Source organism: Capsicum annuum, chromosome 7 (genome assembly GCF_002878395.1).
Source record: "Capsicum annuum cultivar UCD-10X-F1 chromosome 7, UCD10Xv1.1, whole genome shotgun sequence".
Lineage (NCBI taxonomy): Eukaryota > Viridiplantae > Streptophyta > Magnoliopsida > Solanales > Solanaceae > Capsicum > Capsicum annuum.
This window is the reverse complement of record NC_061117.1, coordinates 194,966,279-194,991,582: the sequence shown is the minus strand read 5'-3', so window position 1 is coordinate 194,991,582 and position 25,304 is coordinate 194,966,279. Positions and strand designations below refer to the sequence as shown.

General features: G+C 36.9%; 2 protein-coding genes across 2 annotated transcripts; both read right to left on the bottom strand.

Annotated features, from left to right (window-relative positions):
• Positions 1-801: 801 nt before the first annotated feature.
• LOC107878270 (STOREKEEPER protein) lies at positions 802-4,761 on the bottom strand. Its single transcript, XM_016725195.2, has 2 exons — positions 3,366-4,761; positions 802-1,280 (listed from the first exon to the last, which is right to left on the bottom strand). Exons 1-2 carry the CDS (start codon positions 4,579-4,581, stop codon positions 1,192-1,194), a joined length of 1,305 nt encoding a protein of 434 aa, XP_016580681.2. The 5' UTR covers positions 4,582-4,761; the 3' UTR covers positions 802-1,191.
• Positions 4,762-6,760: 1,999 nt separating this feature from the next.
• Positions 6,761-23,722, bottom strand: LOC107878269 (formin-like protein 3). The gene is made up of 7 exons (XM_016725194.1): positions 22,771-23,722; positions 20,884-21,730; positions 20,367-20,790; positions 20,070-20,272; positions 9,283-9,518; positions 7,396-8,271; positions 6,761-7,312 (listed from the first exon to the last, which is right to left on the bottom strand). Exons 1-6 carry the CDS (start codon positions 22,963-22,965, stop codon positions 7,408-7,410), a joined length of 2,769 nt encoding a protein of 922 aa, XP_016580680.1. The 5' UTR covers positions 22,966-23,722; the 3' UTR covers positions 6,761-7,312; positions 7,396-7,407.
• Positions 23,723-25,304: the final 1,582 nt, after the last annotated feature.

Below are 25,304 nucleotides of genomic sequence, written 5' to 3'. Positions count from 1 at the left end.
AACTTGATATGTATAACATCAAAAATCAAATTGCATCAGGTGACTTTTAATTTTTTTTAAAATAATATAAGTTCTTGAATATTTTAATCTATACATTAGTATGGTAACCTTATACATATTCATTTTATGTATGATATTATAGTTATGTGAATTATTGATTGAACAACTCGTGCTAACTTAAGAATAAAACTTTCTTATACACAACTTGATATGTATAAAAGTGAACAAACAACAGATATCAACCACATACTCGTACACTACTTAGTAATGTGTGAGGGTTGAATTGAACAAATAATAGAATTTAACCACGTCCTCATACATTGCTTAGTAATGTATGAGGACTGAAGTAACAATATCTGTATGACCTTAATCTATTGTATGAGATGGTATAATACATTACCATTATGTATAAAATTAAGGGATTTAAATAATTACTTTGAGATTTTTGTAATTACTTTTCTGATATGGAATTTTATGTAATAAGATAAAGTTTCCTTTTATATATATGTGTGTAAATTTTAGAAATTACAATCAATATCAATAGTAGATTTTACTTTGGGCCTCTTACTATACTACTGATGATTAGCTTCACTGATTAGTCCCAATCAATTGTTCATGTTCACTTTGAAATCTCTTATTTTTAGGCACTTAATCATTAGATCAAGAAACGCGAAACCATATGAAGAATATTGATATAAAGAGTAAAAGAGTTTGAATCTTAAAAGGAAAGAAGTTTCGTGCAAACAACAATACAGCAAATGCGCAACCAAATATAACGGTGTCACCATGGAAGAAAAAAGACAGATCAACTTTACCAATTTTCATCAAGATGGAACTGAGTGTATGATACATTGATACTAATAGATTTCAAGAGATATCTATTAGTCTCTCCTAGAGATACTGTTATGACCAAGCGTCTAAGACCACACTGATTGTATTTAACAGAAAATGATCATTTTCAACGGAACGGATGATGATTTCCAACGAATCGTACAAGTTGTGCAGAACAATGTTGCTCGGACTCTCCAAAAATGTCGATAAGTGCATATTGGATCCTTCAGTAGTGCATTCTTGAAGGGATCAACACAGCAGCAGCACAATTTTGAGAGTCTTGAGCGACATAGGTGCAAAAGCACCACGCAAACCCCAAAATAGTAATATACAGCAGCACAAAGAAACAAAGTATACAAGCTAAACGTGCAACAGTAAATATCCAAATCCAGCAGGCTGAAGTAAAAGTCTCAGCAAAGCAACTTCCCTTCCACCAACAACGAATGGAGCTAACAGCCAGCCAAAAGAGAAGCAGAATTGTGATGAAAAAGAAGAGGATAGGGAAGGGAAACAAAAGCCCCCCCAGATTTACAGCAAGAAGAAAGAATAGTACTAAGATGCCATAGAAGTCTCCGGGAAACAACATTCAGAGCTATAACTATTACTTCAGCTATGGTGCATAATGGTATAATTTAGATATCTATTCTCACTCTCCCAGGAAAAGGATATGACAGGGAGATCAAGCTCAACATGTTCACAAGATAAAGGCTATCAAAGAACTGATATTAAAACAGATGTATGACCTTATATAACTGGACAACTCTTTTGACAAAGGTAAATTGGACAATGGTAGAACTTATTACATCTAACAGAGAGTGCAGGTAGTACACAGAGAAGATAAAGTGCGAGAAGATCACCTTATATAGCTTCCCATGTGTTGAGACCTCCAGGTTTACAGGTCTGACAACATGATAATTAAGATCTTTATGAAGACGATAATTATGATTTTTAAAAGGTAAATTAAGTCGCGTGGATATGGAAGATTTCAATCCCTAGTGTCTTTTGAAATCAATGTAGACTTGGTTAAGAACAGAACCTAATGGAAGCAAAAGATCTGTATAAGATACCACAGTGATTGACTAGTTAAAAGATACCATAGAGAGATGTGTGGAAGATTTAGAAAACCCCTCATTTTATCTTTAAGACCTAATTCAATATTGGAATGCAATGAACCTGACCAAAACTGATTGGATATCGAGAATTCATATAACTGACATCAATTGTTGTAGGATTGGCATATAGTTGATTGAATGATGACAAATGCAAGCACACAACGTGCACATACACATAAAAGAAGCATGTGTGTGCACATTCATGCACTGCAGAATATCTTCACAAGGAAAGAACAGAGAATCAGCAGTTTAAGAAAAACACCTAAGAAGCAGTGCCTGCAAGAAAATATTCTATCATAATTGAAGTTCTGTCAGCTTTAGAACAGGACTTAAAACCTTTAGGATTGGACAACTGTCTAGTCAGGAAACAACATTGCACTCTATACCAAAGGAAGCTGTTACTATCCAAGAAAAACATAGCATTTACTAAGGAAGGATACACCTGAAAGTTGGCAGGACAACATTACAGCAATTCCTATTGTCTACATCTATGTTGCTCGGACTCAGGTGTGGTACCGGATACTTCATTACTAAAACCAGAACAAAATGGAAGCAAAAGATCTGTATGAGTGACACCAAACCATTGAGATTACACTAGTTAGCAGTTATCCATGTAGAGATGTGTGGGAAATTTAGAAAATCCTTAATTTGTCTCCAAGACCTAATTATTCAGTACTGGGATGAATGGACCAGAAAAAAAAACAATGGATATTGAGAATTCATCTAAATTGCTTTGGGATTGACATATAGTTCATTGAATGATGATAAATGCAAGCACAGACACACACATATATAAAAGGTACACTTTCTGCGCATTCATGCACAAGTGAATAGTGAATCAGCAGTTAAAGGAAACATTTAAGATCCAGTGCCTGTAAGATTTATAGAGGAAAGAGATACAATGACCTCCCCCCCCCCCCCCCCCCCCACCCACAAAACAACATCGCAAGGAGATAGCAAGTAGGCCAAGGACAACACAAGCTGCAAAAACTGAGAAAGATAGCATTTAGCCATAATATTATCCAGAAAAGGAAATGATATATTACAGAGGATGAACCAGAATGTCTCCAGACGTTCAATGGTCAATATTCTCTGCAAATTCATCTGTATTGGTGGAATTTCCATGCCAGCTGTTCCTAAGGTTGCTTCCACCAATCACATCCCCATACCACACTAACAAATATACGAAGCAACACAGCAAATCTCATACAAACCATTTCACTAGTAAAACTAAAGAAGCAGTATCATGTATGGTTCAACTGAAAAGTAAATCTAATCCTGCAGGATTAATAATAAGTTCATTAACCCGAGAAGACCTAGTCTCGAAAGACAAGAATATATGAAACAAAATCTAAAGATTCACAAAATCAATATCCGAACTTGCAGCACCAAAAAGAACATAACCCATCAGCATCTAATTACCTCTTGTTCCATCAACCACCAATCCGCAATGCTCCCTAATCAAATCCAAGCGCTTCAGAATTAAAGCAGCTTCAGCATCATCCAGCTTCTTCCACTTCTCCTCCAACACTTTAGCCTTGTCACTAGCAATTGAACTCATCTTCTCCTTCAACCAACTCGTACCATTTGGATAAATCATCGACATCCCACCCAAACTTTCAAATGAAGCAGCCAAACGCGGATACTTAGACTGAAAATCCTGTTTATCATCGTTAACAATATCCTCCTTAACCACCTCTATTGCAGCAACCTTTTTCTCTTTCTCTTCGTCCTCACGTTTCTCATTATCTTTTGCTTTGTTCAAGGTACTAACTTTACTACTTTTCTTAGGTTCAGCAATCTTTTTAACCGCATCAGCCGCCGCCTTTTTCGCTTTACCATTAGCACTACTGCTAACATTCTCCTTAACTATATTATTACTAGGGGCACCCCAAATCTGATTTGAATACTCATAAACTAACCAATCTTGAGTCTTGGAGAAACCTGGTTGCTCCCCATCCTTCACACTAGTCATAAATTTCTTCTTTAACCTCCTAATCTTATCACTCAATTGACTCTTGGAAACATCAGCCTGTAACTTCCCTCTAATAAACTCATAAAAAGCAGACATATCAGCATTTGGTTCGGTACCTTTTTCCTGCTTGTATTCAACCATACCTTTGAGTATAGCAACCTGATCGTCCTCACTCCATAGGCTACGAGGCGTCGCAGATGCTTTCTTCTCCTCTTCTTCAGCAATCTTGGGCTTCTTCTTTCTTGAATCTTTTGACTCTTTCTGGGCCTGTTCTTGTGGTGGCGGCCTTTTTGCTGGTTCTTTTGATGGGACAGCAGCTTTTACAGGAACACTCGGCTTGACGGTAAAGTCTGATGCAGAAGGAGAAGGCAACGACTGACCCGAATGACCCGAATCGGTTTGGGATTCGGATCCTGACCGATTTTCAGTTCCGGACTCAGAAGAAGAATGAACTGGTTTTGGTTGGGTTTGAAGTGATTTTTGGGTAATGGGTTTCTTGGGTGGTTCATCTTCTTCAGTTTCTTCACCAGACTCTTCTTCTTGTCCTTCCTCAGATTGTTCTTCTTGTTCTTCTTCTTCTTGGGATTCTTCTACTTGTTCTTCTTCAGACGAGGAAGCAGAAGGAGGCTGATCAACTAACCTAGATTTGGCTTTGGGTGCCATGGTAGAGAGCAAAGGGTGCGGAGTTTCGACTAGCACGCCGTCAGCTGTGTATAGTGGTGAGTCTAGATGTCGAGACAAAAGATGAGGGGTGTTGTGTGGTTGCGTAGGGTTTTTTAGTTTATATAGTAAAAGTCAATGTCTTCGTCAATTTGTCACTCCGAGATTTGAAAATTTTACTTTGATATATTTTGAAATCTAGACCAGGTGAGTTTTATATGTAATGTCACTACTTAGAGGTGGAAATGGGGTGATTGGAGGATGGAAGAGCAATTACGCCTTGTTTTTTCCTGACATTTATCAAATAATTTTTTAAAAGTATAATTTATTATTTTTAATCGGTATGTGTTTTTTTTGTGAATTGTGAAGAAATTTGTCGATACGCAAGTAGGAGTAGTGTTGAAGTTACTTGTAAGGATGATACATTCTGAGATGCCAATAAAGAGAGACGTATGAATGAATATAAAATTTTATAAATGATAAGTACTTGATGTTATATATATACTTTGAATATAAATATCTATTTTTCTTTTTTCCCTTAATATATCAATTGAATGAGAGAATTAATTCTTATAGTTTGGAGAACGTATTTGTACATTACAAACAAAAGTTTTATAAAAAGAACAATTTAAAGTTTTTGAAAATATTTTTTACCTTTATATTCTTGTCTTGTTCATTATCGGTATTTTTAAGGTCGTTGGGTTGTTGGTTAAAAGAAAAATTAAAAGATTTTTCAATTTAATAAATTCTCTATGGATATTTTCCTCGTTGGGTTGTTGGTTAAAAAAAAAATTAAAAGATTCTTCAATTTAATAAATTCTCTGTGGATATTTTCAAGAGAAATTTTACGGCTTAGGTGCGAAATTGCTTCTTCAAGCCCAATTTCAGTATCTCGAAATTGGAATAAAATTCTAATTAGACCCGACCGCTTTTTTTAAATTATTTGATAGGCACTTAGCTTTCTACCAAACAAGCGGGTGATATGCAATATGAATTAAGATTAAAAAAAAATTGGAGACAATATATGATATAATGCACATAAGCCCTCCATCCCATCAAAAGTAAAGAATAAAAGATCCTCAACCATAATAGTCGGGGTTGAATCCCTACCTTTTTGGTACATATATATGGTGATATACGTGAGACCATTGATCCTCGTTATTATATGATTGTGATAGAAGCATCTACACGACGATCACATATGCATGTTTTCAACTCGCAATACAACACGTGAGGTTGGCTCAAATAATAAGATTAAGATCACAATTTTTCAAATCATATTAAGCAATTTGTCTTTAACAATGCCGACTAGTTTACTTACCTTGGGGCTCGACCCTGACCTCGCGACCCAACCTCAAGACCTGATAGACTTTGGTACCAACTTATAACTTGGTCAAGTGTTGGGATAGGGACTAATTCTTGAGTCGGGGTCAGGGGTTTGGCATCTGTTGATTCAGGGTTGGGTCTTGTATGTGTCGGTTCAGGGTCGCAGTTCAGGATTGAATCCTAGGTCGTAGGGGGTCTCGTGACGGGCGTCAGATCTCGAGTTATGATCGAGTCTTGGTTTGACCGGGGGGGGGGGGGGGGGGGGATCGCGGGGCGGGGAACTGGGAATGTGATATGGGGTGGTAGGTTGAGGGGCCAAGGGTCGGGGGCGTTTGGGTGGATTAGGTGGTGGGGATGGGTTTGAAGGTGGTGAGGTTGAAAGAGAATTTAGAAAAATGTTTCCCCTACTTTTAGTAGGAAAGTCATTTTCCTTTAATTGGAAGAAAATAAGTCTATTTGGAAAACTTTTAAGCCACTGGAACATGAAAAAGTTGGAAAACGTTTCCGCCATACCGACCACACCCATTGTCAGTGCTTGAACTTCTTCACCTTTACACAGTAAACAAGTAGAAGATGCTGCATCAATGAAATACCAGCATAACTTTGAAATTCTTCAAGTTTATATAGACCTTGTGTTAGAAGGCAATTTCCTCCACCAATCAGCAGAAATGATTTAACGTTTATTCAGAAATGACCTTGTTTCCTTCGAAATGCCATTGGCCAATCCTAGTACTCTCAAATTCTTTTACACAGAAATATAGAATGAGGAGTAGACAATTACCCAAAGAAAATGAAAGTTAATAATGAAATGTACGAAATATAGTACATATCGTAAAGACAGATGTAGTAGGGGTCGCAAACCAGACAGTACACAACTTGGTTTTGGAAGAAATGCCACTAAAAGATTGTACCAAGTTGAGTGCCAACAGAGAAACTAGGAAACAAAATGGATGAGGGAACAGATGAATTAGCAATGATGCATCTTGACCAGAAACAGAAACTGTTACTAAGAAGAATAAAACGCTGCAACTATACAAATCTGGTCCAACTTCCGATATATACTAAAAAGAATTTAACAAATATTAGGGAGATTTCAATACCATTACCATCTCGATAGTTAGATTCTTACAGACAAAGGTGACTACAAACATTGAGAGGCCGTGACATAACTCCGTGGATAGTTGTAGTAGACCATGCAATAACTACAGCATCTATACTATAGCCATTCTTCCTATTGCTAGCGCTAGGGCTCTAAGAGAGCATTGAAGCAAAATGCCTATTCCCTCTATCTTGAAGAGCATGTGTTCGCTAACTGGGGTGTAGAGGCAGACCTTAGGCCTCAGATAGTTGTTAAATACATACTTCTGTAGACTATTATCCAAGCCATATCTCTGAAGTACTCTGACACCTACACATTAAAACAGCAAATTATAATCCATTAGCCCTCTTTGCATAGTTTCACAGAAACTCAGTTTTACTTAATAGACATACCTAAACAGACACCTATGGGCTTGAGCTTTCATTATCTGAACTAGAATTGTGCATCTGTCGCTCCTGGATTGCAGGAAATAGTTGTTTACGTATGTCTGGCAAAGACTCGGGACAGGATTCTTGGGAAGGAGATGTTGTTAATGACCCTTTTCTAGGAGTCTTTACTGGCAAATTCTTTGAGTTTCTCACCATACTACATGCCTTGTCCAACATAATTAAGAAATCACTAACGACTGAAAAGAGACGCAGGCCTTCGTCCTTCCCTGAATTTCCGTGGAAGTAATCTCCTGTGCTCTTTACCAAAGACATTATCCTTTTCTCTTCTTCTAGTAAGCAAGTAACCTCCTGATCTGCATGTTGGATAAAATTTGTGAGTGTATCGTGGAACTTACTTTCTTCCTCCAAACTTCCCATATCAGTGTCCAGAAACTCTTTATTTTTCACTAGTGACTGACTAAGCTTCATGACAGCTGCGCTTAAGATCTCTCCATCAATAAGTGAAGCTTTTCTTACATTCTCAAGCTCGTTGCTTAACCCAGAAACCACCTGGAGACCAAGGTTAAAGTGATAATCTACAGACTCCTGAGCAGAATCCTCAACAAGATCTTCTGTCTGCACACTGGCAGTGCTTTGGCTCTCTCTTAATCTACGTGCTGCTTTTAATCCTTCAGATCGAACAATTTCCTGAACTACAAAATTCAAGAGTGTGGTCTTGCCATCAGTTCCTTTCACATCTGAGAGTTTCAAAAGTGTGTCAAGCTTGAATGCCTGTGCACCACCACGGAAGGTGCCATCATTCATGCGGTTGCCAGTTTTAAGAACTGCTTCAAGAAGTTTCAGGAAGAGTCTACTGTTTCTGAGCTCCTTACATGCGACCTGCAAGTCAAAATGATGAATGAAGGGATTCCTTAAGTGAAATTATGAAAGTAAAAAGCAAGCATTCTAAGAGCCCTTCCATATAATCATGAAGTACAGCAAGACACTAAAATTTCCTTAGGATGGTTATAATTCCCTTGGAATTACTTCCACTTTAAGATAAGCAAAGCAAACACAGATGTCCATTCTGGTATTTCACAGTGGAAATATTTTAAATGATCTTCTGGCACTATCAAAGATTCAGAATCAGGAGACATTGTCAGTTCACCAGTTTAACGTTCAGCTACAGTATTTCACGCGAAGTAAATGACCCCCTTCAATTGAAAAAGTCTGTATTTATTACAAAAAGTGAGAAACCATGAATCTATGAAGAAAAATCAGGTGGGGAACTAACTGTTTTGTTGCTGTTGATTGAAATTACCCGAAGCAATGGTCCCTCTCTCTCAGAAAAGTCTAATTTCTACATACTTTTACCACTAGTAATCTAAAAGAATAGTTAACTTCCTTGATTAGTTTTTCTTATTATTCTTACTTTTTTAACCAAAGGAATGATATTCAAACACGCAGAGACAATTTCCAGATATGAAATTATCAGTCACATGATATGCCGCACATGTATGTTACTCCCTGTGGTCTCATTTTATATGGCATACTTTCCTTTTTAAATTTGTTCCCAAGAGAATGACACCTTTCTATACTTGGAATAGTTTAATTTGTAATCTTCTCATTTTGCCCTTAATAAAATGATTTCTAGCCACATAAATGTCTGAATTGTTTTAGACCACAAGTTTTAAAGTCTTTCTTTATGTCTTAAACTCCGTGCCTAGTCAAACATCGGTATTTGCGTTCTTTTGTTTTTTTCGGAGTTCACGTGGAAGGATTGCGTATAGTTGACAAACCACCAAGAGGAGAATCAACAGATAAAAACTGAAGTCAAAGAAGCATAACAAGAAAATTTCATTTTAAACTGCAACCATCAAATTATAAGAAACTCAGTATTTTACACTTTACCTCTAAGATTGCGAAGGATTCTTTGATGGAAGAAACTTCTTCCTGAAGAGAACACTTGAGCAGCAATGCTTCCATCCGTTTGAAGGCAAATGGAACTGCAACCATGGACTTCAGAAACCGTTCAGCAGGACCAAGCTGAGAAATGTCTCCAACAAATAATCTGAGTTTTAGTTCTTCATCCGGTGTTGGTGCCATCTTCAGAAGAGTTCGTGTGAGATCAGGAGGCAGCTCATTACCTGAAAAGAAACAAATTAGAGTTAAGCTTCAGAAAACGTCTTGATGAAAACAATACAAAATTGAAACTGCATGAAAGTTGCAAAATCTAAGCTGAAATACTAATTGAAGTCGAGCTTTTCACGATTTAATATTAAAAGGAGTTAAGATCTATTTTGTGTGGCAAGGTACATGAAAATAAGGAAATTTTTGTCATCATGAAACTTCAATATTTTCCTTGGGATTGTTTAGAACATCTTTTAAAAAGCAAAGTATCAAATAAGTAACAGACCAAATGTCAAGTTTTCCAATTCACTTCATGCTCCACAAAACTTTGCCATGTTTTATTTTGCAAGCTGAAGAGGACTTTCTTTTCAACTCTGTAACTAAATAAGCATATTCTAGCGTTCACAGATACATTTTCTTCTTACAGATCTTCTCATCCCTTAAAGCTTTTGTGATTGCTATCTAGGTGATTGTTGGCATTTTGCAACAGACACAATGAAAATTTTGATGGGACTTTTTCTTGCCTCCGAACAGGGGCGGATCTAATGGGGGTTCAGGGGTGGCATGACACCGCAAACTTCGATCGAAAAACTGCGTGTATATATATATTTTGAAGAAAATCGGTATATTATTTAAGTGCCACCTGGTGCAGCAGTTGAGGAAGTAGTGTCAGTGGCAAATGCGCTGAAATTTCACATAGTATACCAGAGGTCAAATCCAGACGCTAGCATTATTTTGTTACTTTTTGATCGCTATTCTATTTTCTAGAAGTTTTTTTCCTCCTGACTTAATCTTTGTTTGACTCTTTTTTTTGGGTAATCTTTGTTTAAGAATTTTTAACTTAAGTGTAGAACATAGTTGAAGATTCCTTCTTCCTTCAAATTTATAGTTAACCTCTCCTCGTAAATCATAATAATGATGCTTGGCTTGATGTTATAATTTCTTAACAGTAGAATTGGAAATATCCATTGAATGTTGACAACTATTTTGTACTTTCACGCTGATTGATAAGTTGAATTTAACTCTTGTTTACACAATTTATAGTAATAACAACAACAACAACAAATTCAGTGTATTCTCACATAGTGGGGTCTGGGGAGGGTAAAATATATTCAGTCCATACACTACCTCCAGAAAAATAGAAAGGTTGTTTTCGATAGTTTTTATAATAATAATCACATTTTAATTATTTGATCTATTTGTCTATACAAATTGAAAAGACAAATAATCAAATCGAAACCCAAAGTCTATAAAATCGACAAAATATTTGTCTTATTTGGGGCAGTGTAAATAGCAAAATGTAAAGCAAAAAATTAACTGAATTCATAAAAATTAGGTTCTTTGATAATGTTTCAATGAAATTTTCCTTCAAAAATCTCTTGCTAACAAGCCAAATTCCAATGGGACACCCATAAAAAGTATCCTTTTTGAGTAGTAGCTTTAACGTTAAAAGTGACATGATACCTGCAACCTCAAAATCCTAGATCCGCCTCTACCTCCGAATACATGAGCAAAAACAGGATGTGCGGATGTTAAGATGACAATTTAATTCAAATCCATGTTCACTTCTCCAGGAGAATGACATGATAAATGAAAATGTATCACATCTACTTAAAATATAGAATGGTTGAAAGAGAGGGTTGTAACTAAAAAGTTATAATATTCGGAAGATATCTAACAATGTTATATGAAAGTGAATGTTGAGTTGTGAAGAACTATACGAGTTACCCTCCTACTTTGGGACCTGGTCCCAAAAAAATGTATGCAACTGAAAAACTAAATACAACAAGCTTGTAAAGTAAATAATCAAAGAACACAATAAGTTTTATGTGGAAACTCCTTGCTCAAGGGAGAAAAACCATGATCCACCATGTAGGATTTCCAACCGCTTCACTAGATTCAAGCAACATTGAATACAAACTCCATGACTTCAAGGGTTAGTTGGTAATTTTATCAATTATTAATAGTAATTAAGGAAATTAATGAGATCAAGCCAAAAGGCTTCCTTCGGTTTCACGTGTAATGGTTGAAGTAGAGTACTAGGGCTATATATATTGATCCTTTTATTCTTGAGAAAACAGCAAGCAAATAGCGTACAAAACAGAAGAGAAGTACTCCCTCCATCCCATTTTACCCGTTCCAAATTTTCTAATTTGATGTCCCATTTTACTTGTCCTTATTTACTTATCAAGACAAAATAATTTTTTTTCCATTATACCTTTTGTGTAATTGATTACTCCTTGTTATTAGCCATTCATCAATATTGGAACTAATAACAAGACACAATTAAGAGGGGCAAAATGATAAAGTTACATTACCAATCATTGTTTTCTTAATAGCTGTGCCATCCCAATTTGGGACGGGTAAAATGGGACAAAGGGAGTATAATACTAGGGCAAGTGATTCCTTAACTATTGGGAGAAAAGAAAAGTTAAACGTGTTGGGTTATTTTGGGCGGCTTACAGAATACTTTTGCTGCTGTCAAGTACAGGTAACTACCTCAATTTGCGTGGTAGTGATATGCATATATATGTGCATATGTTTGAAATTTTCATAAAGTGATTATAACCCCATTCTTCTAATAATTAGCTAATGATCGAATGAGGATAATGATGTTTCAATGATGAGTAGTTAATGGGGCTAGAGTTGTGACAGTGGGTTGGAAGTTTGTCATGAGAGAAGCCATTTAGACTACCTGTATAATACTGCTCCATTACTTGAAATTAAGGAACTCATGAATAATTAGTTATATGGATAACAAATAAAGTTATATAAACTATAATAGTATTTGTGGAAAGTGATGTTAGAATGTAAAGTGACAGTATTGCTATTAACATTAGAAACAAAACAGTTTGGCTTGAAAGAAGTTGCATATCGAGGTTCCAGTTTGGCAATTAGGCCACTGTCTGCGCAAACAATTTTTTTTTTTGTCAATTTATTGAAGGTGAAATTGCATTTTAAATGGTAGAGGCACATAATACGATTAATTGGATTGAATGATACACTTTAATATTTGACTTGCTCTAAAATTTTAGAGAATGTTCGTTGATGGGGTATTGATTATATTAAACCCATTTTTGGTGTCGTTTAAGGTGTTTGAGTCTTCGGGAGCATATTTTGATTTACTAGGAGGCGGTGCTTGAATTGTGCATTCGAGGTAAGTGAGACTTTAAGCTTTGATTCTTGATTTTCAAATCTGATTTATAAAAATTATATTTTTTTGCCTAGTCCATGTGTTGGGACAAGCGTGAACTTGGTCGAATTTGTGGCCTTTGACTAGTTGTGGATATGTATTTTGGGAAGTGTATTGAGAATTATTTAGAGGTGAAATGTGAGGTAAGGTTGAGGAGTTGAATATATTTTCTTCGCTGTCATTATAGTCTCTAGGGGCATACATAGCTGCCGTAATATGTTAGGGGCATTACTTATGCTGCCATAATATGTTAGGGGCATTACCTATGCTGCTGTAATATGTTAGGGGCTTGTACATGCTGCCGTATAGACTTTTTGGGGCATTATATATGTTGCCGTGGACTTGTCGGGGTGTTAGGCCGATCTCCTTCACTGTCGTTTATGATAAGTCGTGAGAATGGATTGAGTTGAGCAATAGAATGACATTTTTGAACATCCTTTGGATCTTATTGACATTACTTTGTGAGAGACATTATGTGCATATTATTTGAGTATTTTGTTGTGCCTTGTATTTTCTAACACTTGTTCCAGGGGTATTAAAGTAGCGGTCGAGGATCTTACTGGATTATATTTATATATAGCTCACTCCTTACTTGTATATCTGCAGATACAGTTACAGAGAGAGAGGCTTGTAGCTGATAGTCTTTACGTGTGGATTCTGTTGCTAAGGTGAGCCTTCGCATTGTTCGTGAAGGCAGTCATCCAGCTTTAGTTATTTTTAGATTATAATTTTTATGTTGGCTTTGCATGCCCAAAAGTTGAACTCATGTAACTCTGTTTAGATGCTCCATGGTCTTAGTGTAGGATTTGACGCTAGAGAGTTGTTATTTAAGTATTGTTGTTTTCATAAATCGAATTACGGTAACCGGGTGGATGATTACTTTGCGTTTGATAATATTTTCACGCGCTTGAAGTTCCACATGCGTTTAGCTCAGTGTTTGTAGATATTGTGAATGTATAGAGAATTGGTTCTCCCGGCAAGTGATGTTATCAGGAGCCAGTCACGCCTAGAGGTTATTTTGGGACATGACACTTTCACTTGTAATAACTCTATTACCATAAAATCCAATACAATAACTCCATTGCATCCACTGACTTAGCTAACTCTAACCAAGACAGTAATCAAGCGAACTCTAGCTTCTTTGTCACCTAACTCTAGATGACACTTTGAGAACAAGAATTGAAAAGAAAATACCTACTAATAATGAATAAGAGTAGTAGGTAACGTTTACACACACAAAATAAAGACTAAATTACAACAAGAGCTTGAGACACACGAGTGAGCTAAGTAGGTCCCTGTTGTGAGTGAGGTTTTGAGTCTGAGAGCTTCAAGAGATTTGATGTTGTGAAAATATGGAAGCTTAGGTTTTCTTGTTGTAACATGAGCATATATAAGAGACAAGAAAACCTAGGATACTTCTGATTGGCTGGGACAAACGAGTGTTGCAACCCTTCCACCAACTTACTGAGAGCTGTACTTTTTCCAGCTGTAGTACTGACTAGTGACGTGAATGTGGCCAACCTGGTCCCTAAGTAGTTGCAGCTTTATCATCAAATGATCTCTAGGAACCATGTCCCAAGATAATAGTTTGTCAATCATCAGAACTAGGCAGGTCAATATATCCAAAATCTAGAGTCGTAGAAATGCGATCGTACAAAAATTTGAAAAGATTAAAAATAAACATGTCTGACAGAGGGTGCAAGTAGCATACGTAGAGGATAAAATTAGAAAGGTTGAAAAGAGAACCAGGTAAACCTAAATCCATATGGAAGAGCGTTATCCCTATATTACTGCAAAATCAATGCAGAAGTAGCTAAGAATAGAAAAAAGTGAAACAAATGATTCGTATTGGTGATACCAACTAGTCGGGATTATGCTAAGTTGTTGATCTTATACTTACTCAAGTTAGGTGTCTGCCATGAGCCCTATTACTTGGTCAAAGACTTAAATATGAACATAGGGATAAATGTCAGAAAGCCGAACCCCTAGTATTAAAACATACAAAAATGTCCTTTAAGATAAAATATTTAGTAGTGGAATGAAATGGACCATATCGAATGGAATTTCTAAAAGATTCATAGAGCCACCATAACTAGTTTTGATATTGTAGTGTACCTGATTTAATTGATTGATTATGACATATAGGTACAATAATATGGTCTTGTATGTAAAGGGTGGGGTGACGCTTAATAAGTAGACTTCGTTGTTCATACCCTTCCCTTTCTTTCCTAATACTTTTATATCTTTAGTTGAAACATGATGAGTAACACTCAGTCCAAAAGTTAAACGCGAAAAAATCTTAAATGAAACTATTTTAATAAGGTGAATACTTCTACTTACTTTGTGAAAATACTTGCTAAGACTCCATTGATGGAGCTAAGAAGAGGAGGATAATCAAAATTATAACTGCTTCTTAAACTTGTGTTACCATCTGAGATTTCCGAGATGTTGTGCCTTATATGAGATGTGAAAGAGATACAAAATATCTAATAACCACCTCCTTCTAGAACATTCTATTTGACAGCTCATTGTAACTAACTAATCATTATCTAACAACCTCTAACAACCTTCAACCACTTATACAGCTGACTTATCAGTTGGCTAACCAACTAACTGAATAACTACTCCTATCAGTATTACCTATCAATGGAATAGGTAGTCGTGTATGTGCCAGTGTATGTGGTAGTCAAAACACTCCCCCTCAAGCTGCAGGGGATAGAATGTTCAGTACACCAAGCTTGCTAAGTAAATAAGTATGTTGATCAAGGCTCAGGCCCTTGGTGAGCAGGTCTGCAAGCTAATCACTAGACTGAACATATAGAGCCTTAATCAAGCTATTTTTTATCTTGTCCCTGATGAAATGACAATCAATCTCAATATGTTTGGTTCTCTCATGAAACACAGGGTTGTTGGCCAATTGGATGGCTGAATTATTGTCACTATAAACTGAAATGGGAAAGGTGACCGGAACCTTGAGTTCCTGAAATAATCCAACCAGCCAAGTGAGTTCTGCAACCGCTGAAGCCATGCTTCTGTACTCAGCTTCAGCAGAACTCCTGGACACAGTGTGTTGCTTCTTGGATTTCCATGATATAAGTGAATCACCAAAGTGAATAGCATAACCGGTAACTGATCTTCTGGTGTTTCGACAAGCAGCCCAATCTGAGTCACACCAGCAGGTCATAGTAGTAGCAGGCTCAGCCTTTAACCAGATCCCTTGACCAACAGAACCTTTAAGGTATCTGACCACCCTAATGGCTACTTCCAAGTGAAACTTCTTGGGATGTTGCATGAATTGGCTGAGAGTTTGGAGAACAAAGTTAATGTCTAGCGTTGTAATACTGGCATACATAAGCTTGCCAATAAGTCTTTGATAAGATAAAATGTCAGATAGAAATTCATCACCTTGTGCACCTGTGGCTTGATCATACTCAATGGAGGTGACCTTGGAATTAGACTCTAAAGAAGTAATAGCAGGCTTAGAACCACTAAGACTTGTGTCAACAATCACCTCAAGAATGTACTTCCTTTGGTTCAATATGATCCCTGATGTTGATCTTAAAACTTCAATCCCTAAAAAATACTTGAGATCTCCCAAGTCTTTCATCTTAAACTGCCAATGCAACTTAATTTTGGTGGCATTGATCAATGATGCACTGTTCCCAGTGATTAGCAAATCATTAACATAAACAAACACTCTAACAGTATCATTACCTTGATGCAGAGTGAATAGGGAATAATCATGTGCACTCTGGGTAAAACCAGCATCAAGTAGGTCATGAGTGAGCTTAAGATTCCACTGCCTGGAGGCCTGCTTAAGACCGTACAAAGATTTGATCAACTTACACACCTTGTGCTCTCACTGTCTTCTAAATCCCTATGACATTTCCATGTAGACTTCCTCCTCAAGATCCCCTTGGAGGAATGCATTATGCATATCTATTTGATGAAGATTCAAACCTTTAGATGCAGCTACTGCAATTACACATCTGACTGTAACCATCTTAGCCACTGATGAGAAGGTTTCATGATAATCTAACCCCTCTTGTTGGCTATATCCTTTGGCCACTAATCTTGTTTTAAACCTCTCCACTTCACCATTTGCAAGGTATTTGATTTTATATATCCACTTGGAACCAACAGTATTCTTCCCTTTAGGTAGATCAACAATGATCCATGTGTTGTTAGCTTCCAAGGTCTGAATCTCTGACTTCATAGCTTTCACCCACCTCTCATGTTTTATAGCTTGTTTATAGTGCTAAGGCTCAGTCAAAGTAGAGAATTTGGTTAAATAGCACTGATAAGTAGGACTCAGATTTTTGTAAGATAAATTGTTGGCTAATGGATGTTTGAATCTTTGGTTTCTGGAAGTATCAACATAATCATGCATCCACACCGGTGGTCTGCTTGTTCTTATTGGTCTACTGGAAGAGGGTTGATGTATGGAACATTCATCTTGATATGTTTCTTCATGGTTGGTGCCAGGGGAAGCTGTACCTGGTACTGCAGCATCAGAAATTCCATCCTCTTCCACTGGAGCTTCTTCAGTAACACTCTTAGTAGTTGTTTCATGAAGTATTTCTTCATCTGTGGGGATTAAGAATTCAATGATATCTTTTTCCAGATGAGGAAGCTTGTGTATTTTGTGCTGGTGAGGGAGCAAAAGGAAATGTATCTTTATGAAACACAACATCTCTACTGACTAATAGTTTCTTTGAGGTGATATCCAGCAGTAAATATCCCTTCCGAGACTCTGAATATCCCACCAAGACTGCAGGTTTGGCCCTTTCTATGAACTTATCACCTCTTGGGAGGATAGTGACATAGCATAAACATCCAAATACCCTGAGATGTGACAACTTGGGATCCTTGGAAAACATCAACTGAAATGGGCTTTTACCACTTAGAATAGAAGATGGTAACCTGTTCATTAGATATATTGCAGCCTTTACATACAGTCCCCAATACTTAATAGGCAAGTGAGACTGAAACTTGAGTGCTCTAGCTATGTTTAATATGTGTCTGTACTTCCTCTCCATAACTCCATTCTGTTGAGGAGTGTGAGGACAACTGGTCTGATGTAGTCTGCCCAGGGACTGGAACAATGTCTTACATTGAGAGTTGATAAATTCAGTGCCATTATCAGATCTAATGGTTTTCACCATTATGCCAAACTGAGTTTTAATCATGGAAATGAATGTCTTAATGGCTACTATAGCCTCAGACCTTAACTGCAACAGGTGCACCCAAGTGTATCTACTATGGTCATCTACCATAGTCAAGAAATAGTATTTGTTGTCAAAAGTAGAAGTTCTATATGGACCCCATAAATCTATGTGTACAAGTTCAAAACATGTAGAGCATCTAGTAGTACTTATAGGGAATGAAAATCTTGTCTGTTTAGCTAGTGGACACACAAAACATTTATTAAACATATTTACATCACTAGGATTCTTCAGAATGTCTAAACACTTGAGAACCTGAGTAGCAGGGTGTCCAAGTCTCTGGTACCATAAGCTGCAACTGGACGTTGAGATTCTGCAATGAATCTGCTGATTTTTGATCTTGACTGATTAGTATCTCCTATCCAACCATCTTTAAGAACATACAGTCCACCCTCTTGTCTACCAATCCCCTTCACCTTGCTATTGAAGAGGTCTTGTTTCATGTCTTTTGTTTCTTTGCTCAACATAGTTAACATCTGAGTGTGCTCCTCCTTAGTGAATGTGTGAGGCTTGTCCAATGGAGCACGAGTCACTTCATGACTAGAACTAGCAGCATAAACCTGACCAGCTACCATAGTTAAAGCCTGATAAGACTTGTTGTCAGTGTTGACAAAGTTGTTACCACCATTGCGTGTGGAGAAGCTGTTACTATCAGTGTTTTATGATCTGAAGTTAGAATTATAGCCTTGTTTCTTCTTGTTCTTCCAGTCATTTGGATACCCTACCAACTTGTAACAAGTTTTCTTGGTATGACCTAAGACATGGCAATAATCACATTTTCTGCCTTTATAGTTAGTGTTGCTTTGTCCAAAACAATAGTTTCGATTCACTTGCATAGCAAGTGGCTCCGATCTGTCATTCACAGTCGGCATACAAGTTGAATGTTGGATTTCATCCTCTATAAGCATAGCATAAGCTTGGTTAAGAGTAGGAGTCACTCTTTTGAGCAATATTTGTCTTCTAACTTGATCATAGGACTCATTTAATCCACTTAAAAACTGTAAAAGTCTAAGTTGACATGTATGATCTGAGTACTCTCTAGACCTAGGGAAATCATAACTAGGATTTGGCACTAGCACATTATACTCACTCCATAAACTCTTCAATTTGGTAAAATAGGTTGAGACTGAATCTGTACCTTGAGAGTGCATATTAATTTCACGGTGCAATTGGTATATACGCATACGATTCACCTTGTCATACCTCTCCTCCAAATCCTCCCAAACTGCACAAGCACTCGTGGTATAAATAATGCCAGATAACAGACTCTCACTCATAGTGTTCATGCTCCAGGAAAGCACAATTGTATTACATGTTTCCCACTGCTCATAAAGCTCTTCTCGATACGACTCCTTGTTGTAGGTTCAGTGACAAATCCAAACTTCCTCTTCCCTAAGAGAGCAATAAGCATCGATCGACTCCATAGACTATAATTTTCTAAACCAGTTTTGATTGGAACAAGTACAACACTGGAACTATCAGATGCACCAATGAAAAGTGGATCACTTTGAACAATTTTAGGCTCCATGATTGATAGAATGTAACTGCAATATAGATCTAAATTGCGAAAAAGGACCTGAAGGCAGAGATCCAAAATGCGCAGAAAACTTAGTGAAATGTGATAAAAAAACACACTTAGTATTGAGCTCGTGGCTTTGATACCATGTGAAAATACTTGCTAAGGCTCCATTGATGGAGCTAAGAAGAGGAGAAGGATCAAAATTATAACTGCTTCTTAAAATTGTGTTACCATCTGAGATTTGTGAGATGTTGTGCTTTATATGAGCTGTGAAAGGGATACAAAATATCTAATAACCACCTCCTTCTAGAACATTCTATTTGGCAGCTTATTGTAACTAACTAATCATTATTTAACAACCTCTAACAACCTTCAACCACTTATACAGCTGACTCATCAGTCGGCTAACTAACTAACTGAATAACTACTCCTATCAGTATTACATATCAATGGAACAGGTAGTTGTGTATGTGCTGTATGTGGTAGTCAAAACATACTTTGAGAACCTCTTTTATTATATTCTCACTCTTTACAGGATGATAATGTACTAGTTCTCATTGCATAATAGCTACTACACATTCCAGCTCAAAGAGATTGAATTGGAGGGGAAGAGATAGAGATAGAGATTTACCCTCCTCGAGAGCATCAAAAACTTCTTCTGTTGTCACATTTAAGGCTTTGAGAAGAATTGCTAGATTTTGTGATTTCTTAGCATCAATAATCTGAATATACTGCGAGGTTTGGTAAAAGGATGAGGAAGTTTTTCTTCGATCATCTTTTCCTTGGTCTCCTGGTATATATCCAAATAAGGACTCCATCATCTCCTCGTTGAACCTGTAATAAAATTCAGCAATCAGAATGGTAAAAACCAGATACAGTAAAACTCTCGCAGGAGCAAAGCGAATAGCAAGACCAGTACAAAGCTTACTGGAACGAGCCGGCTCTTATTTCATGCCAAACCATAGAGTGGTCAGGGTTAGCAAGAACCTTGTCCCAGAAGAATGGTTTTAATTTTGTTTTTGGAGCATCAAATTCACCCAAGTCACTTCCCTCCTCCTCAGAAGAACGTCCCCTCTGATGTGCTCCAAGAGGTAAAAGATTTGGCAAATTACCAGATTTTGGTGGATTAGGAGCGCGAACTTTTGGTGGTGGAGGTGGGCGCGGAGCAGGTGGTTTAGGAGGAGGAGGTAGTGGACCAGGAGGTGGAGGTGCACATTTTCCTGGAGGAAGAGGTAATGATGCATGAGCATTTGCACTCATCTCAGGTATGGACAGTTTTGCTTCTGCTTCGAAAGAATTATGAGGATCAGCATCATTTACAGTAGATGCACCATTGACATTTAGAGAAGAACCTGACAACACAAATCATACAATTACTGAAATGTAACGCAAAAGAAAGATGCCATGAGATAAATTGACCATGATAAATAGCAGCAAATAGATACCTGCATTCAGATTCAGAGGCGGTTGCCCATCTTTTGGAGCTACTTCTTTCTTTTTATTCTTGACACACAATACCAACAGAGCTAAAAAGGCAACTCCTGCAATGGAACTTCCAGCCACTGCACCAATTATATAATTCCGATGCTGCTGATTATTTCTTGGAGAATTAGGATCATTTTGTGGTTTATCTGGAGGATGAACAGGCAAAGGTTTTGAAGAATTGGTGTTAGTTTGAGGTTTTGGAGGCTTTGCAGGGGGTTTTATAACTGGAGAAGGAGGCTGCACAGTTGGAGGAGAGCTAGTGGGCACTTCAATAGAAGGAACAGGAGCATAAAGTGGTGATTGGGCAGAAGGTCCTGGAGATGGAGCGAGCGTTGGAAATGCTGCAGGGCCTGGAGAGGGAGAGAGAGACGGAACTGATGCAGGGCCTGGAAAGGGATGGGGAGATGGAACTGATGTAGGGCCAGGAAATGGAGCAAGGGATGGAACTGGAGCACGATTTTGTGGCAAAAATGGACGCTTTCTTCCTCTTAGGTACCTCCTGGGAACACTTGACAATTGTGAAAAAATCTCTTGGTACTTGCTAAACCAAGTACTGGATGCATCATTATTATCAGAAATATGAATTGGAACATTTTTTCTTCTTAAGCACTGCAACAAAATCTGCTTCTCTCGGGGAGGCAAATCTTTAAGAGCCTTTTGTAAGGTTCTTTTTCTCAACAAAGCTATATCCTGTTTTAAGTAACTATAACTTCCTGTTGCTGTCTGTTGAATATAATATTCCAGAAATTTTGCAGCTTCGGTACCCTCTTCTAACTCTTCCCTGCAATGAATCCATACTTGTTCGGCCTGCATAGAGAAGATCTCGTCAAATTATAGTGTTCTAACAAGGCAAGAATTAAGTTAGAGATATGAATTCTAAATACTAACATAACGTTATTTTTGTTTCACTATTATGCAACAGATGCTTCTCCATCTCGCATCTTTTGAAATTCAAATTTGATGGCTACATTATATGCAAAATGAATCAAAACATTCAACAACTAAACCACCAGCATTGGAACTTACTATCCTATGTGATTGACTGTCCAAATCCAGATATAAAGGAATAAATTTCTGCCAGATAAAAGCAACAGCTTGGGAACACAAATTTAGATGCTAGGTTCTCTTAGGAAAGCAGAAAAGTGACTCCAGTTTTCTTGCAAAATGATCTTCAAAAGGCTCGTGCGAGGAAAAAAACCTTTGATGCATTACAAATAAGCTCAAAGGAATAGGTTGAAAAGGTTACAGAGTTCAGGAAAACAGCGGTATTTAAGTTCCAAGGAGAAATGTCAGAGATTCTTCCTCAATGTCTTTGCTGTTAATACAGATTCACTTCTTGTTTCCTACGAACCTCCAAATCTCAGTCATTTTACAACTAACGGTTTAGTCTCTGAACTTTTGGAAATGAAAAACCTTAGAAACTTCGACATAAACTCCTAAGCCCATTTTTTGTTAGAGAGAACACACTTTTATTATTTAATTCTATTCTCAATACGCCTCCTCACATGCTGGCCTGATTCTTTTTCATGGGCTAAGCATGTGAAATCCTTTTTGATAATTGGTTTTTATGACATTTGATCGTAAGACCTGTGCCTGCTTTGATACCACGTTGAAGTGTGTGACCATCTCATAGAGAACTTTTATTATTTAATTGTATTCTCAACAAAAGTAACGCTACTTCAATCTCAACAAAATTGCTAATACAAATCAGAAAATAGTAATTAGGTATCAACAGATAAAAGCATATAACAACCATAGTTAACATATACATCAAGTAACTTCCATTTAGATACATGCACTTCACACATTTTATGGATGCAAATTGCATTCGTAAGTCAAAACCATACCGTATCTTCGTCTATCACAGGAACATGCCAGAGACCTGCAAAGTATAAATTGCTCCCAGGAAACTTCCTTTTCCCTTCTGAATCTCTTGCTGCCCAAACACAAAGCAAAGCAACAAAACCAAATGCATAGGCCACCCTTCCCATTATAATATTGCTCATCCCATATTCTGACCTTCGTTTAATTGCATTTGGCATGTAGTCAACAACCTTTTATTCAAGAAAAACCCAAGGGCCAATACAATCCAAGAAACAACCAGAAAACCTTTGCCTTGGTAGTTCTTTTTTTCAATCCAATACAAAGAATTCCAAATAATTCTCAGCTAAAATAGAGGATTAAAATAAACAACAAAAGTATAAACAATACAAATATATCAAATGGATTATGGCCCGTATTTTGCATCCAACATCAAGAACTCCCATAAACAATCAAAGATTCAGCTTTTGCACTTAAATATGTGTTTACCCCGATACAGTTAAATTTGTATATAAGGTCAAGAGCATGCACGTTAAATCTAACCTTGTTTACGTCCGTTTTCCTGCCCAATACAATATGCACATAAAAATTGTATCATTAGCAACCCTTTGGTTCTTTTGCAACAAGTACTGAGGAAAAAAGAATGTTTTAGCAAAGGTTCAAGAAAGAAATGAATTTCTATATATGATCAAGAATTCTATTTTTTAAAGGTTTGCTTAAATTTTTTTTTTTTTTTTTTAGAAAGATCTCAGATTTTTGACATTTTTGGATCAGGTTCGATGATGGGATTTTTGTTTGTTGGAATATTTGAGGTTTCTTCGGACGCCAAAAAGACCTGTGCATGTGGCACATTTTTTTTATATTTATAGAAACGTGCTGAGAACAAAGTTGAGATAAGAGAGAGACACAGAGGAGATTTGAGTTTTGGCCTTTTTAAATTTTATCCTGAACTTAAAAGAATTTATTTTCCTTCATTTGTGTTCGTAGTCTTGTTTGGTAGAATATCATTTGTGTTCGTAGTCTTGTTTGGTAGAATAGATAAAAGGATAACTAATTCGGAACCAATTTTAGGATGAACTATTCTATATTTGATTGAGATAAAATTATGGGATAATCTATCACTGGATTAGTTATCTCGAAATTAATGTTATTTTTATCCGATATTAAATATGAAATAACAATCCCCGGATAACTTATTTCCCAACCAAATGACAAAGAAAAAGAAAGGCTTTCTTAATTATTTCAAAACAATTTACAATATCTTGTTAGTCTACAGTTTATAAATACACAACTAATAAAAATACTACGATAAGATTCCTGAGAAAATTGAAGGGAAGGTGTCATTTAAGTCTTTAATGAAGGATTGGTGACATTGACCAACTTAAAGGGTCAAACATAATTAGGAAACTTGATTAAGTTAATTGTGAATTTGATTAATATTTTCAAATCTTTCTAATCTTTTCAAAAATACAAATCAATCCACATCCCTCTCCTCTCCAAATCAACCGCCTCTCCTCTCTCTCTCTCGACAGTTTCTCTCAACCAACAGTTCTGCAAATTTCTCCTTTCAATCTCCGGCGACTCCAACCTCCGACGATAAATAGTTGGGCTTCGAGTTTTTTTCGACTTTCAATCGCCAATCGACGTGACAGCCTTGCTCTCCGGCCTCAACAATTTCGAGTTCTTCATCGTTCCTTTTCTTCTTTCATAGGTAAAAAATTATGACTTTTTTAGTTTTGAAGAAAAAGAGGAACTTGAGCTAACTTCACTTCTCTTCTAGTATCGGTGAACAATTTTAATATTTATTGCTTTAATTTGAAATGCGGTCTGAATAAAATCCTAATTTCTGGTATTTCTTCTCTTCTCTTTTCAGAGTGAAATATGATTTTTTGTTGTTTGTTGCGTGTTTTGAAGTTTGATTTTGTTGTTTGTGTTTGTACAAACAAAACAACGATGTTGGTATTTTGGGTGTCGCACCCGTTGCTGGGTTGATTTGTTCTTGTTCTTGCTAAATGTCATGACCTCATTTGGAGTCATGATGGCACCTACCACACCCCACCGGTAGGTAAGTCGATACCATAACCCGGAGCTAATGCAATGAGTTACCTTGGTAAGAACGTCCAACATGGACCTTATGTGTGAACACAATATATAACAACAATATTTCACAACTAAGGACAATCGATATTCAAACACAAATTCAACGACCTGATAGTATTAATACAAGAGCTTCTAAACTTGACAAGAGGAATTTACAATCTCAGAATCTAAAATGTCTTAAATAATCTCATACATTTGTCTCGAAAGAAAAAGATAAATAAGGATAGAGGGGAAAGAGGGCAACTTGATCTCCAAGAGCTCACCTTGTCTCCGAATAGTCAACTCGCACGAACTAGCTCAACGGCGGCAACTAGAACTTGGGTCTGCACCAAAAAGGTATAAAAGTGTAGTATGAGTACCAAAATACGGGTACTCAGTAGGCATCATCGGCCGACTGAGCTCAAATATAATGTAAAGAAGATATAAAGTAAGACAATAATCATAAAGTCAAGGGATAGGA

Bases quoted from the DNA above. Each gene is read 5' to 3' on its own strand.
- LOC107878269 (XM_016725194.1), bottom strand. From the start codon at position 22,965: ATGCCAAATGCAATTAAACGAAGGTCAGAATATGGGATGAGCAATATT. The intron at 21,731-22,770 runs GTATGGTTTTGA...TTCTCTATGCAG, and splicing joins CTGTGATAGACGAAGATACG to GCCGAACAAGTATGGATTCA. The intron at 20,791-20,883 runs GTATCTATTTGC...TTGTGTTGTCAG, and splicing joins GCCTCTGAATCTGAATGCAG to GTTCTTCTCTAAATGTCAAT.
- LOC107878270 (XM_016725195.2), bottom strand. From the start codon at position 4,581: ATGGCACCCAAAGCCAAATCTAGGTTAGTTGATCAGCCTCCTTCTGCT. The intron at 1,281-3,365 runs GTAATTAGATGC...GCTGGCTGTTAG, and splicing joins GGTGGTTGATGGAACAAGAG to CTCCATTCGTTGTTGGTGGA.